This window comes from Vulpes lagopus, chromosome 11 (assembly GCF_018345385.1).
Source record: "Vulpes lagopus strain Blue_001 chromosome 11, ASM1834538v1, whole genome shotgun sequence".
Taxonomy (NCBI): Eukaryota; Metazoa; Chordata; class Mammalia; order Carnivora; family Canidae; genus Vulpes; species Vulpes lagopus.
Window position 1 is genome coordinate 72,701,913 of NC_054834.1, and position 15,494 is coordinate 72,717,406.

Sequence of the window (15,494 nt, forward strand, 5' to 3'; positions counted from 1 at the left end):
GAGGTAATGGGGAGAGCAGGGTATTAGTAATAATTCTAGCAAGAGGTGATTGATGGTGGCTTGGGGGATTTAGGTGGTCAGACCCTGGATCTCAAAGAGAGAGCTGATCTGCTGATAGCTCTGAGGATGTGAGAGAGGAAAGGGTCAAGAGTGACCGAGATTTTTTGGCCTGAGCAACTAGAAAGGTGACATTGCCATTTTGTGAGATGGGGAGGAGAAGCAGGCATGAGGGTGAATCTGGAGCCTTTGCAGGTTTTGAGATGCCTGTCAGACTTGCAAGTGGTGACAGCAAATGGACAAGTCGGTGGTCAAATCCAGGCTGCAGGTGTAAAACTGGGAGTCACCAGTGTAAACAAGATACTTAAATCCATTCATCTAGATACAATCACCTGAGGAATGGTCCCAGAAAAAGAAGAGATAAGGCCGAACGAAGATCTAAACCCCAGGCACAGCAAGGTAGTAGAGGAGAACCCAGCCCAAGATACCAATAATTGGGAACACCTGCTAAGAGGTAGCTGTAATAGGGTGAATTTCATGGAAAGTACATTATAGCTCAATATTTAAAAAAAAAAAAAAAAAAAACTAAATGCAGGACGCCTGGGTGGCTCAGCGGTTAAGCGCCTGCCTTCGGCCCAGGGTGTGATCTCGGAGTCCTGGGATCAAGTCCCACATCCGGCTCCCTGCATGGAGCCTGCCTCTCTCCCTGCTTCTGTCTCTCATGAATAAATAAATAAAATCTTTAAAAATAAAAAATAAAAATAAAACACATCGTAGATGCAAGAAATGTTTGGCGGGATTCAATATTCATAACGACAACTCAAAGAACTAGATAGAGGAAACTTTTAATTCATTTTAAGTAGACTCCACACCCAGTGTGGGGCTCAAACTCACGACCCCGAGATCCAGAGCTGCATAGTCTACCAACTAAGCCAGCCAGGGGCCCCCATAGAGGAAACTTCAGTAACAGGACATCTTTAGAGGAAATGAATAAATAAATCCTCAACAGTTACTGAGTTGCTATCCTCTCCTTTTCTCTCCTAAGCTCCACATTTGATTTCTGGGCCTTTGTCCCTTGGTGTATTAGTCATCTACTGCTGCATAATAAGTCACCCCAAAACTTGGCAGCTTAGCGTGGTTGACATTTGTCATGTCCCACCATTTCCAATGGTCAGGAGTAGTACAGGAACAGGTTAGCTGGGTGGTTCTGGCTCTCAAGTTGCCCTCAGGCTGTCTGCTGGGGGCGGGATCTTCTGTTTCCCAGCTCACAACCTTAGCCATGGGCAGGCGGCCTCCATTCTAGTCTTTTATAAGGTAATTTCAGAAGTGTTGTGCTATCACATCTGCCACATGTCATTGGTCACAGAAACCAACTCCATTTGGGAGGGACAACATGGGTGAGCCTAGCAGGAGATGGGCTCCTCAGGCCGTCTGGGAGGCGGAGAACAGCATCTGACCCTATGGGGCACTTGGCGATCAAGGAACAGGTCAGTGGGTGAGGGTTCTTGTTTTAGGCCCTTTTCAATGGTGTGATGAACAGATGGACACACACAAGTAATAACCACAAGCAATGGTGTTTTAGCTTTGTCAACAGAGATATTTTCCACAGACACGTGACCTGGTGCTCCAACTCCAGCACCAACAATCGCAGTTGTCCATTTCACTTTGTAAGAGCAGTGGCATTTCTTACCACTAATGATCACTGTTTCTTGTTTCCTCAGCTTCCCTGGGATCTGCTTCCCAAAGATTTGGTTCGCAGAGTACTTCAGTTCCACAAGGGTAATGTCAAAACATGGGTTTGAGTGACTCTTCCTTTGTAGGACTATCTTTCTAAAGTCAGAACAGCCTATGTGTGGGTTTTCAATGATATTTACATTTTCTCATACCTTTTTTGATAGTATTTTTCTAGAACTCTTGACATAAACATCCATGGAACATCCAGAGTCCAAAGATGAATGTGCTCCTAATTAGAGGCTTCTGACCGGAGAGCTAGAATCACAAGAAGGTTGGATCAGAATTTTTAGGAAGAACTTAAATATCCCTTGGAAGAGCATATTCAGTATTAAAATATCACTCTTAGAGGAAAAAAATCTTTTTTTTATTTTTTTAAGATTTTATTTACTTTGGGAGGGGGAAAAAGAAGGAGAGAGAGAATCTCAAGCAGACTCCTAGCTGAGCCTGAAGCCCAAACACAGGGCTGGGTCCCAGGACCCTAAGATTACCACCTGAGTTGAAATCAGAAGTTGGATGCTTAGCCGACTGAGCCACCCAGGCACCCCAGGGAGAAAAAAACCTTTAATGTAAACTACAGAAGGTAAATTTGACAAAATCCCACCCAAATTCCCAGTAAGAATATCCAAAAGCAGTAGAGGGTAACAGTGAAGAGTAAGGAAGCTCCTGGTCCTGTCCCAGTCCCACTCCTCACAACCCAGGGGCCCATGAGCAAAGTAGTCCACTCTGAGCTTCGTGCAAGATGGATATGGTATTAGTATCTCTCTCAGTGGAGTCCTGTGCACGTTCAATAAATGTTCACATTTAAAGAGCTTAGGACAGTGCTTGGCGTACCATGAGTTGTTACGGGGTATCAGCTGCTCCTGCATTCCCGACTCAGAAGTGGGAAGATTCCGGGGGCTTTTATGTTTCTCAAAAGATGAAGTCGAAAAACAGAATCAGATTAGAGAGAGAGATATCCTAAGGCAGAACATTAGTTAATTTGAGTTAATCTTTCTCTTTCCCCCATGAGTTCCAGGTCTCTAGCATCTGTTGTCTTATAGTCTGTCTCACGGGGAGGGCTGGGCCCAGCAAGGGGACCAGAGCTCCCACGATTGGACTCTCCTCCTCCTTGTCTGTCAGAGATCATTGCTTGGCCACAGGGTGGGAATGTGTTTCCAGGTGCCCTGAGATTAGCACAGTGGATGAGCTCAGTTTCATTTTTTGGCCGGTTGACACCAAAGTGTTTAGAGCCACAGCATGGGGAGCGTTCGTTGTATGCACCCAAGTGGGGCTCCTGATGGAACTCTGCAGCAGAAAGACGGACATTTCCCTCTCTGGTGGCAAACAGCAATAGAAGCTTTAAAACCATTCTGAATAATTTAATTCAATTTGGGCGCTACTGAGCTCTCCCCTCTCCATAGATTTCAGGAATTCAAGGCAGAAATAGATCAAGAAGTTAGAAAGACCCTGCCACCTTTTGCCTCTGTGCTCCCTCCCTATGCACCCAGCTCGTTTCCTCCAGGCCGAGCGGAGGGAGGAGCAGACCCTGGCTGCAGCAGCACTGCTCCCGCGTGCATCTCCACACTGCCCGGTCCTTCCGGGCACACCATCCCTCCTGATCCTGCACAGCCCTGGGGACAGGTGTTTTTGTTCCCATTTGCTCAGTGAAAGAAACTGGAGCGCAGAATAGTGAGATGGTTGCCAAGGTCCTGTTAGTCTGGTGACAGAGGCAGGGTTCCAACCCCTGTCTGTGCACAAAGGCCAAGCGGACTCTTACCTGGTAGGAGTTAGAGGTAAGGGCTGAGCAGCAAAGTGTTCCTGGCACTGCAGCACGGTTGGGAGGCAGAGAATGTCTTGCCTTCGGGTGGAGCGTTGGGGGTGGCAAAGGAGGGGCATCGTTGCAGCCCACACCTCTAAGAGTACATGTGTCCTGACACTTAAGAAAGAGAGTCCAGTCTTCTCGAATGAGCCACCGGCCCAGGGGGGTAGTTATTCCAAGGAGGGGTGCTTCTGGGATGAAATGGTTGGAATTCCCGTTTTGATTATTGAGTAATTAGTGGGTGTTTCTTGAAATACGTGGCCCTTCTGAGAGGATGTGCGGTCAAACAGAAGGGCAAGTCTGTACTGAGAGTCCCGTGTCCACATGGCAGCAACAGCACAGCAACAAGCTTGTGCTTGTCACCGCCCTCAGGCCCGGGGCCTCCTGGGAGCATATGGCAGGCACAGCCCTGTCCCCCCAGCTTGAGCACAGCCGTTTCTCACAGATTCTGAACTGTCTTTTCCCATGGGCATGCCGTGTACATGTAAAATCTGTTTTACAGGTATGTTCCTAAAACATCACTGAGTTCACCACCTTGGCCAGAAGTTGTCCTGCCAGACCCAGCTGAGGAGACCAGACACCATGCAGGTAACAGATTTGGAAACGAGGGCAGTACCCCCCATTTCTCCCCTGACAAGGTGGTCCCCTGGCCACAGAACAGGATCTCACATTTCCAGGGGCCCTGAGACTCAGCACGGTGTGAATGCTCAGGCTCGTTTTTGCCACTTGACACAGATTCAAACCCTCGCAAGCACCAGCCACAGTCCAAGCAGGCAGTGTAAGCAAGGGAGGACCCCCGGCTCCACCTCTGTCCACGCTGTTGGTGGAAACACAGTGGCAGGAAAAGATTTCTCCGCCATCAGAAGAACCATGTGCATGGTGGTCAGTAGGTGTGGGTGCAGCCTGGGAGTTGGAGAAACTCGGGGTGTCAGGATTCCTGTCGACCCAGAGCGTGTCCCGTGAGGAGGGACAATGTGGCCGGCCACCGTTGCCACGAGGGAGCGCGGTGTCCTCTTTGCCTTACAAGGCTGGAAACACAGGTCAGCGCGTGGCATCTTCTGGTTTTAAAGTACCGTTTGAGATGTGGTGCCAGATAAACAGTGCTCTGCCCTTTCTCCGGGCGCAGCTCGGGCCTGACTCTTTCCAGGGCAGGCACCGTACACTCCTGTCCCAGCACCCAGCCTCAGGCCAGGCTGGGCAGGTCAGGGCTCACAGATGCTTATCAGACAGCGAACAGGGCAGGAGAGAAGGGATCGCGACCTGAGGTGAGGCAGTGGAAGCCCGGAGCTGTGCGGGCAGAGGCTTCCAGGTGGACCTACCTCCACAGGGTGTAATTCTAGCTTTTCCTGGTTTGCAAAAAGGCCTCTGCTCTCACTTTGCTACTCCTCTGGCTTTTTCTTACAGAAAACTGGGAATCCAATGGGGTGAAGGTCTTTCCACCCCAGAATCACAGGGATGGAGCCAGGTACACCTAGTGCTCAGGCTAGAGAATCATGGGCGGCAGCCCCACCGCCACTTCCCATCCCACTGAGGGAGAGCAGGGGACCTGGGGCCTTGTATGACTGTCCCTGCAGGCCTGTGCCAATGTGAGTAGCTGACCGGCTGGCCACTTGGCCTGCTTTCTCCCCGCTCCTAGAGGTCGTGGGGAAGGTGAACGAGCTGATCGCCACAGGCCAGTATGGCAGGCTGTTTGCTGTGGTGCACTTCGCCAGCCACCAGTGGAAGGTGACCTCTGAGGACCTGATTTTAATCAACAACGAATTAGACATTGCATGTGGAGAGAGGATACGGCTGGAGAAGGTGAGTGCAACAGGGTCTGTGTGCCCCAGGAGTTCAGTCACCAGGTGTGCTATCCTGGGGAGCCTTCCTCAGGTCAGCGGGAGAGGGTAAGCAGAGCCAACGGACAGGAGACGGCAGGTGTCCCCTTGGGGGTGGCTGAAGCCCAGCAGGGCGAGGGACTGCAAGGGCAGCTCAAGAGACTTCCCCTCACAGGAAGGCGGGCCACCCTTCCTCCAAGGAAAACACGTATGCTGATGGAGCTCCCGTCTCAGGAGCACCCTCCCTTAGAGCGTAATGAGCATCCCGGTTGCAGACGGGGCTTCAGCTCCACACTTACGGGGCAAGTGTTTCTGCAGGAACACTACTGTGGTGTTAGACTTGATGGCTGCTGCTTTTAAGCAGAAGGACTGGTTTTAGAGGCATTTCCCAGGGACTGGTATGTCTACCAGCCATTCCACACTGCTTGGTCTGCATGTTTAGCCTGGTATTTCTACCCATCACTTACAATTCTTCTTGTTGTTTGGGGCAGACCTCTTTGTTTTTTTCTTATTCTATTTATAAAAGTATATCAAATGTAAGTTTTCAGGGGTGCCTGGGTGGCTCAGTCAGCTGAGCATCAGATTCTTGTTTTCAGCTCAGGTCGTGGTCTCAGAGTCAGGAGATCAATCCCCACATCGGGCTCTGCACTCGAGATAGGGCCTGCTTGGGACTGTGTCTCCCTCTCCCTCTGTGCATTCTCTCACCCACTCACTCTCTCTCTAATAAGTTCTAATATATATTTATATACGTATATATGAGCTTTCTATATTAGATCGTTTTTCTAGGATGTGTTTAACTGCTAACATAATATGACATAGCATATATGGTTTTTTTTATTGATTAAAACTCCTCTTTTGTGGTTGCAGAGTTTTTGTGTACTTAAACCAAAACTCTGGTTTTTTTAAGATTTTATTTATTGATTTGACAGAGAGAGAGAGACAGAGAGACAGAGCACAAGCAGGGGGAGCAACAGAGGGAGAGGGAGAAGTAGGCTCCCTGCTCACCCGACGCGGGGCTCGATCTCAGGACCCTGGGACCATGACCTGAGCCGAAGGCAGACACTTAACCACTGAGCCACCCAGATGCCCCTTAAACTCTATTTCTTTCTTTCTTTCTTTCTTTCTTTCTTTCTTTCTTTCTTTCTTTCTTTCTTTCTTTCTTTCTTTCAAGATTTTATTTATTTATTCATAAGAGACGCAGGCAGAGGGAGAAGCAGGCTCCCTGCAGGGAGCCCGATGCAGGACTCGATCCCAGGACCCCGGGATCACAACCTGAGCCAAAGGCAGATGCTCAACCACTGAGCCGCCCAGGCGCCCCCTTAAACTCTGTTTCTAAGATGTTCTCACAGCCGGTGAACTGAGCTCAGAGCTGAACTAATTAACCATATAGGGCTTCAACAGCCAGGAGGGCTTACTTCTCCTTAATGACAGTGGCTCTGTCATGAGCTCATGGGTAAGGGCACATTTACTCTATATAACATCTGAAATAAGTAGGAGACTTTAGAGGTGTATCTGAAGATTTTTGAAAGGGAATTTTTTTTAAGTCTTAAGTTTATTTGCTTCTTTTTTTTCTTTTTTTTCTTTTTTTAGTAATTTACACCCAACATGAGGCTCAAATTTATGACCCAAGATTGAGAGTCCTGCATTCCACGAACTGAGCCAACCAGGTACCCCCTACAAAGATATCATTTTGAAACATTTCACATTAACAAAAATATTATAGGGATGCCTGAGTGGCTCAGCAGTTGAGCATCTGCCTTTGGCTCAGGACATGATCCCAGGGTCCTGGGATTGAGTCCCACATCGGGTTCCCTGTGTGGAGCCTGCTTCTCCCTCTGCCTATGTCTCTGCCTCTCTCTCTGTGTCTCTCAAGAATAAATAAATAAAACCTTTAAAAAAAAACAATTAAAAAAAAAAAAACATTATAGAAACCACCACCTAATGCAAACTGTTTTTCCTAACTTAGGGAATGCAGTAGAAGAGAACATGTCACCCTGAAAGTGACTGTAATACAGTGTTTTGATTATTTGTCATCATCGAACATATGAAGTCCATTGATGTTGTAAAATACACTTCATCTTTAAATATTTAAGCTTTATGTCATTGGGTGTTTTTCTCATCTGCCCTTGTAATGCAAAGATGTCTTCATCTGAGGCCATACTTGGTCGTGCAAAGGACAGTTGCTGAAACATCCACGTGGAATTTTGCAATCTTTAAAAAATACACTTGAACCTAAATCTTGGCAGAATTAGCAGTGTTATAAACTGCTTCCAAGGACACCGCAATAGGATTTTCCCTGTATATAACTTTCTATAAAAAGTTTAAAAAAAAAAAAAAGCCACCATTATTTACACAGGCGGTTGACACTCTTCTCTGGATGCACAATCACTGAGTCAGGTACTCAACGACACTTGTCCTGGCTGCACTGATGGGCCTATCTGGGAGGTAGCCGCAGCTCTGTGGCTCAGCACCTGGGGGCTGGCTCACATTCCCGCTGGTTTGAACCCTGAGGAACAGCTAGTAGGCTGGCAGATCAAGTCCGTAGCACGCTGTTGGGTGGCTGGTACCTTCCTCATGCTCCATTGTTTGCGTCACTGACTTTTCTGTCACTTGTTGGTAACATGCCTATTTCATTTCCCAGGTCCTATTGGTTGGAGCTGACAACTTCACGTTACTTGGCAAGCCACTCCTTGGGTAATGTGCTCACTAATGCTGGGCTTTGTCTAGGGCCTGCACGATCTGTGAGGGAGGCCATGCAGAGGACACCCAGGCCAGACCATTGTTCTATTACAATTTATTACAGTGGAGACTTGTAAGATTTGTTGACAGAACACCCTGTCTCTTTTTTCTTCTCTTCTCTTCTCTTTTTTTTAAAGTAAACACTCCCCCCCCCCCTTGTGGCTCAAACTCACAACCCCAAGATCAAGAGTCCCACACTTCTCCAACTGAGATACCAGGTGCCCCTGTGCTGTTCTTTTTTATTAGTATCAGGTTATAATTCACATACAGTATCGTATCCATGTCAGGTGTACACGATGTCTTGGTACATTACCGAGTGCAGTCCGCCATGGGCCTATTGCCCTGGGTCACCTCCCAAAGTGATTACAGTGTTGTGGACCATATTCCTGGTGCTGAGCCACCTCCCCATGGCTGGTTTCTTTCACAGCCAGAAGTTCACACCTCTTAGTCCCCTTTTCTTTTCTTTTCTTTTCTTTTTTTTTTTTTTTTTAAGATTTTATTTATTTATTTATGAGAGACAGAGACAGGAACAGACACAGGGAGAGGGAGAAGCTGGCTCCATGCAGGGAGCCTGACATGGGACTTGATCCTGGGTCTTCAGGATCATACCATAGGCTAAAGGCAGTGCTAAACCACTGAGCCACCTGGGCTGCCCCCCCTTCTCTTATTTTGCCCATTGCCCCCACCTCCTCCCCTTCTACACTGTTCTGTCGTGCTTCTTTGAGGTTTTCAAATTATCTGCAGGGAGGGTATAATTTATAATCAGCAGAAAATAAAGCAAAACTTTGTTTTGGAAATTCTTACACACCATTAGTAAGATTGAAAAATAATTAAGAAGGTAGGTCATTGTTTATTTTCTTCTTTCTAGAAAGGATCTCGTTCGAGTAGAAGCCACGGTCATTGAAAAGACAGAATCATGGCCAAAAATCAATATGAAATTTAAGAAGAGGAAAAACTACAGGAAGAAGAAAGGTGAGTTAGACAAAGTGTGGCTGGTGCCCCGTCCCCACTGTGCTCGGTCCCCCACTATGCTCGGTCCTGTGGCTGCTGGCAGGGACAGCGGCTACAGACACGGGACGGAGCTCAGCCCCGGTCTTCTGGGTCAGATTGGGCCGGGCAGGTAGAAGTCACTCTTAAGCGGAGCAGGGGTGTGGAGGGAGAGGCCCTGGGACCTCAGCCACTGCCACTGGACCACAATGTGCCAGCAGGTCACAATGGAGGGGAACATTTGCCTTCACCTCAGACTGGCACAGCATGTCCCATGACACACAGACGGGCATCAGTGGCAGCACCATTTGTGCCAGAAGCACCAGAGGTGACTCTCCCGTCCAGCATGGAGACTGGACAAATAAACGGGGTGGGGCAAGGCAGTCCTCTCTCAGCAGGGCATTCCCCCTGCAGTGCCATGAGCAAACTGCCACTCCACACGAGAACGGGAAGGAATCTTAGATAACTGGTGGGACCTGAGCAACACCTGACCTTGTGCCTCTGGGTACATATATCCAGGGGTGGAGGGAGGCCTGAGGAAGAGGGCCATTGGTTGACAGAGAAGGGAGAACCAGCATGGGATGGGGTGAGGAGCATAGGGTGAAGGGCCCTGCAGAGCATGGCTTGGTGATGAAGTGAGCGTCCGTCTGATGGCCTCACTGCTGGGCAGGAAGTCCAGGGGTCTCCTGGGGACGGCGGGGAGGGGGGAGGGAAGGTTCAGGTGGGAAGGGGTGAGGTCAGGGGTCAAAGTGAAGGAGCAAAACTGACTATGGACGAGAGAGGGAACTGGCAGGGTATGTCAGCCCAGGAGCTGCATAACGTGCTGGCAGGTACAGCATGAGGGCCAGGAGCAGGGGCAGGGCAGATGCTAACCATTGGTGTCCAAATACTTGGGCTGCACAGCGGGGGGAGGTGGCCCTGATGTGGTCTAAGGAGACCTGGAGTAGAGCAGCAGCAGTGAATGTCAGGGGGTGATTTCACAGCACAGACCTCACCCATGGGTGCCCCCCTCCCGCCAGGTGTGAGGGAGCAGAGGGGCCCCTGGGGTGGGTTTAGCAGCCAGTTAGTGGGAAGAGGAGAGGAAGCCTCCTGCGGTGGTTCTTTGGGGCACGCTGCAGGGGTGTGTCTCAGACTATGGTGCGAGGGGTCGGGAAAGTGAGGGCATCTCCTGAGTGAGGGCAGTAGCCTCCCAGGTGGGGGCCAGGCCCCACACATCCAAGATGGAGGGCCCTGGGACACATGGGGTCATAGGAGGCCCCAGGTAGGTCCCAGACCAGCTGTCACTCCGCTTTCTGCCCCCCCCCCCATCTTGAGGGAGTGCCAGTTGAGGCCTGGCCTGTGCTCCCCCCAACTTGTCCTGTCCCCATTACCTTTCTTTGGTCCAGTCCGTGGCCACCCCCCACAGCCCCATGAATCCACAAGCAGGAACAGGCCCATCCCTGCAGAAGGCACCCCTGGAAGTCACAACCCCCCGTAAGGTGGGGGCTCCTCAAGCCTAGGACCCACAGGTGTGGGATCCTGTCTGGCAAGTGTATAGCATGCACAGTCCTCAGTCACCCTCATCACCACTGGCCTGAGCTGCCAGTATTGGGGAGGTGCTAAAATACCCTGACAGAGTAGGCTGGCTCTGCCTCAGGTCAGGTTCACAGGAGCCTCTCCTCCACCCTCTGCTGCTTCTGACTGGGCTCCCGGAGCATGGGGCAGGACAGGCACGTGGCCAGCGGGGTCCCCATGGGGCCTGGGTTCCGCCTGGGGAGGGCCAGTGCCAGGCCGACCCCCCGTGGAAAGAGCAGGTGGTCCGGCCACAGGGTCTCACTGTGGCTCATGAACATCGCAGACGTGGCCAAGCTGTGACCCTGTTCTCTCTCTTCCAGTTATCGTGAACCCACAGACTGTCCTTCGGGTAAACACCATTGAGATCGCTCCATGTTTGTGCTGATCCTGAAGCTCATGTTTACAGAATGTAAAAATAAACCCCTGTTTTCTGGACACCGAGTTTCTGAATTTCTATATAAAAAGCTTTGCATTCCTGTGATAGATTTTTCTAGCTTGAGTGCCAGCCACATCTGTGAGCTTAGTTCTGTAAGCAGCAGCATCCCTGAGCAAGAGAAGCCTGGAATTCAGGAAGAAGCACGAGCATGGCCCTCCGGGGGCTGCAGCCTGCAGGCTTGTTTGAGAGACAAAGTCGTGTTCTTGGCTGCTGTCCACTATCCACCCCACTGCAGGTGGCGGGGCCCCAGGGCGTGGTGTGGGGACACAGCTGGGCCCTGGGAGCTCACACCACCTTCTGGCAAGGTGGGCACACCACATCTCTTGAGTATGCTTGTTTCTAGTGATTTGCTCTTTTAAGAAGCTGGGATTCAGACCAGTCTGGGCCCAGAGCCCCATTCTTGTCCTTTGCCTGTGGTCAGTGGGGAAGGGGGATGGCAGTCTGGCCAGGACGGGGGGAGGGGGGGGCAGGGGGAATTGAGAGTGAGGAAGTGGCTGGGATGTGACAGTAGCAGACAGCAAAGGGGCCAGAGGTGTTTTGGGGCAGATCCTAAAAGCAGCCACCTGTCCTGGAACGTAAGCGCACAGGGAATCCATCAAGGAGGGACAGCAGGTCCTGGACCTGGAGTGGCCCAGGGAAGGGGGAGCCGGTTGGGGACGGGGGTGCTCTGCTGGCAAGGCCCTATGAGCTGTGTCATTCCCAGAGGCAGGGCCTCCCCCAGAGAATAGTTAGGGCTTGCGAGCCACACAACAAAACCTGTGGGACCATAGTGTGTGCTTTCTTCTGCAGGGGTCCTGGGAGAGTCCCGTGGGGGGTCATCGGGTGGTGCCTGCCACGTGGAAGTGACAGCTCTGGGGGTGCATGGAGCCGGCCGCCCCAGAGGAGACTCTCCTGTGTAATACCCTCCGTGGGAGGCAGGGGGCGCAGTCCTGCAGGACCAGGACGCCCACACGGCTGCCAGGGGCTTGATGCAGGGGCGTGAGGGGTGCTGGGATCCAGCCCTGCTGGTGGAGCGCTCTCCCCTCAGGCCACACCTCGAGCTTCTGAGGACCTCCCTCATGCTAACAGCTATTGAAAAACATGTGAGACAGAAATCACCTTCCCGTTCTGTGCCTCTGGCACATGTGTATGCTGGAAACAGAATAGGTTCTGGAAGGCCTGCTCTGGCCAGGCAGTAGGGCTCTGGGGCTGCGGGGCGCTTCTGGAGAGTGTGAGCCCCAGGCAGTGTGGGACCTCGGGGCAAGGTACCCAGGCCCTGAGCTTCGACAGCCTCCCCTGGTAAATGGGGAAGATCCCAGTACCCGCCTCACTGGACCATGTGATGGGAAGCGCCAGGCCCACGTTCACCATGTGCAGCGTCTGCTCTGGGGAACTGGTGACGTGCCTACAGAGCATTAATGCAGCATATGAGCTAGTGAACGTTTGCTGCTTTTAAAAACAACTAAGCTTGGGCACCCGGATGGCTCAATCGGTTAAGCATCTGGCTCTTGACTTCAGCTCAGGTCATGATCTCAGGGTCATGGGATTGAACCCCACATTGGGCTCCATGCTCAGCAGGGAGCCTGCTTCTCCCTCTCCCTCTGCTCTTCACTCTGCTCGTGAGCTCTCTCACTCTCAGACAAAATCTTTAAAAAACTGGACTAGCCTTGTTCACAGCAGGCAAAGCGCAGAAAGAATTCACACGTGTGTCAGCAGGTGGGTGGATAAACGTAGGCAGTCCATAGTACGGTGGACTGTTGTTCAGCCATGAAGACGGTGAAGTCCTGATGGCCGCCACATGGGTGAGCCTGAACACCGGATGCCGAGTGAAAGAAGCCAGTCACAAAAGGACAAATGCTGTGTGATTCCACTTGTGTGAAACACCAAGAATTCGAGAATTCGCAAATCCATAGAGAAAGTAGATGGGTTCCCAGGGGCTGGAGTCACTGAGAAATAGGGAGCTGTTGCCTGATGAGTACAGGGGTTCTGTTTGAGGTCCTGGGAAAGGCTGGAAGTAGATGGTGGTGATGGTTATGCAATATTGTGAATGTCATTAATGCCACTCAGTTGTCACTTAAAAATGATTAAGATGTGGAGCGCCTGGGTGGTTCGGTTGGTTGAGAATCGGTCTCTTGGTTTTGGCTCAGGTCATGATCCCAGGGTCATGGGATTGAGCCCCAGGTCGGGCTCCTCACTCAGCACACAATCTGCTTGTGATTCTCTCATACTCAGGCTCTCCCACTCTCTCATTCTCTTTCTCAAAAAATTAAGAGGGTAAATTCTATGTTAGGTAGATTTTACCACAATTTTTTTTTTTAAAAATTGGGGAAAAAATGGATTATGGATTAGGTTAATGACATCACTTGTCTTAAAAAAAAAAAAAAAAAATAGGGCAGCTCAGGTGGCTCAGCAGTTTAGCGCCGCCTTCAGCCCAGGGCCTGATCCTGGAGACCCTGGATCGAGTCCCACATCAGGCTCCCTGCATGGAGCCTGCTTCTCCCTCTGCCTGTGTCTCTGCCTCTCTTTCTCTCTCTCTCTGTCTCTCATGAATAAATAAATTAAAAATCTTAAAAAAAAAAAAAAAAAGAAATAGCCCCTCGTGTATTTTTGCAGAGTATGAAAGCCCCCCAGAGGTTCTTCCCGACAGAGCTGTGCTGTTCTGGCAGCAGGCGGGGGGCGGCAGGGGGCAAGGTGCTCTGTCCACAGCCCGCTGCCTCCTGGCTCGCCCTCCAGGCCGCTGTGAGACCCCCGAGAGCGCAGTGGGGTTAGGCCTTGTCGGGAGAGCGCGATGGGACAGTGGGAGACAGGGCAGCCCGGGACCCCAGAGCCCCCGCCCTCCGTCACCAACCGCACTCCTGGTTACTATGGGTATGAATCACAAGCCGCTTGGGGCTGCCGGGCCACCCCATCTCAGGAGGACGCTTCCCGGGTCACCGTCTGCTCCCTGTCTTCTTCCTGGGGTCAGCACGTGAGTCTGCTTGTCCCGCGTTTCTCGCTGGCCTCCCTCCCTCCCTGGACAGCCAGCCCCGGGGCGAGCGTGAGACTGTTTCACTCACCAGCCAGGCCGAGGCCGGGCCTCCCGGGACCCCGGAGCCCCAGCTCTAGAAGCGCTAAAGGCGCCCCGTGCCTCGGTGCGGGTGGCCCTCAGTGGAGGGCGGCTGCGTCCGTTGGCACGGAGGACAGGCTCTGGTGGCCGACTTGCTGACCTTTCCCCCGGCACCCGGGCCTCCCTCTGCGGGGCCCAGCCACTTCCGTCAAGGTGGGGGCAACCACCGTGGCGGGGAGATAAGCGCCACACCTGGAAGGCCGGGCGCACTTTGCCCTACTTCCTGCGCGGCTGCACGGCAGGGACCGGGGTGCATCAACCAGGACGCCTCTTGTCCCCTAGAGACGTCCTCAGGTTTCTCCCTCTGCTCCTGCTGGCGGCTGCAGGACGCGCAGCGCCCCCTCTCCGCCCGCCCAAGGGTTCTAGGCTCCGTGTGCGGGACAGACTGGCAAAGTGGGAGGGTTGCCCTGGGCCCCCCCGACCTCCCGACCCCCCGGCTCCTAACCGAACTTCAGGGCCGGCACAGTCTATCAGATTGTCTCGGGGAATGACCTCTGAGGGACAGAGCACGTCACCAAGGGTCATTTTAAAGTGAGGTACCTGCGTGGGGGCCGCAGAGAAGGTGGGCGAGGCACCCCGGGTCCTGGGTGCGGGAGCTCAGGGCTGGAAGACCTGGGTGCACTCAAACGGTGGGGGGGTCCCCTCTTTCCTTTTTTCTGAGAGAGCAAGAGTGAGATCACAGAGGGGGAGGGAGAAGCGGGCTCCCCGCTGAGCAGGCAGCCGGATGCAGGACTCGATCCCAGGCCCCCGAGATCGTGACCTGAGCCAAAGGCTGATGCTTGACCCACTGAGCCACCCCAGCGCCCCTGAGGGGAGTTTCTGAATCATTCAAAGCAGGGGGGTCTGCGGGCTGGCGGGGCTGAACTTCCACAGCGCTGAGCCCCTCGGTGTCCCGGCTGTGACGAGGGGGGCAGGGGAGCACACGTGGTTCCCCACCTGGCCCCAGCTGGCTGCTGTGTGGGGGTAAACATCGACGTTGTCATCACACTCGCTAATTGCTGACACATGACGTTTTGCTGTGCCGTTTCCCACCTTCCAGAAAAGTTCTCCCGGGAAGATGCAGCGCACGCAGGTGGGAACTCGTGACCTGCCTGCCCCTTCAAGGGAAGACTCTACTGGATTGTCGAGCCGGTACTTTGAAATGAAACTGTTATTTCCACTGTCCAGGAATGTTTTCCTTAAGAAAACCTTCTGGGGGCACCTGGGTGGCTCAGTTGGTGAAGCAGCTGCCTTCTGCTCAGGGCCCTGGGATGGAGCTCAGCAGGGAGCCTGCTTCTCCCCCTCCCCCTGCTCCTCTCTCTCTCTCTCTCTCTCTCTCTCTCTCTCTAATAAATAAAATCTTTAAAA

At 52.2% G+C, this 15,494-nt stretch overlaps 1 protein-coding gene across 2 annotated transcripts in view; it reads left to right on the forward strand.

Moving 5' to 3' along the window:
- MRPL21 (mitochondrial ribosomal protein L21) overlaps positions 1 to 11,061 on the forward strand; it is a 13,280-nt gene extending 2,219 nt beyond the window's left edge. Inside the window, exons 2-7 of one of the 2 annotated variants that reach the window (XM_041774217.1) lie at positions 1,719 to 1,776; positions 4,032 to 4,117; positions 5,166 to 5,329; positions 7,988 to 8,040; positions 8,954 to 9,057; positions 10,947 to 11,061. In XM_041774217.1, coding sequence (XP_041630151.1) covers positions 1,719 to 1,776; positions 4,032 to 4,117; positions 5,166 to 5,329; positions 7,988 to 8,040; positions 8,954 to 9,057; positions 10,947 to 11,011 — 530 coding nt within the window. In that variant the 3' untranslated portion in view covers positions 11,012 to 11,061. Of the gene's footprint in view, positions 1 to 1,718; positions 1,777 to 4,031; positions 4,118 to 4,933; positions 4,995 to 5,165; positions 5,330 to 7,987; positions 8,041 to 8,953; positions 9,058 to 10,946 lie in introns of those variants that run through there. The other variant, XM_041774218.1, reaches the window with a different exon arrangement.
- Positions 11,062 to 15,494: the final 4,433 nt, after the last annotated feature.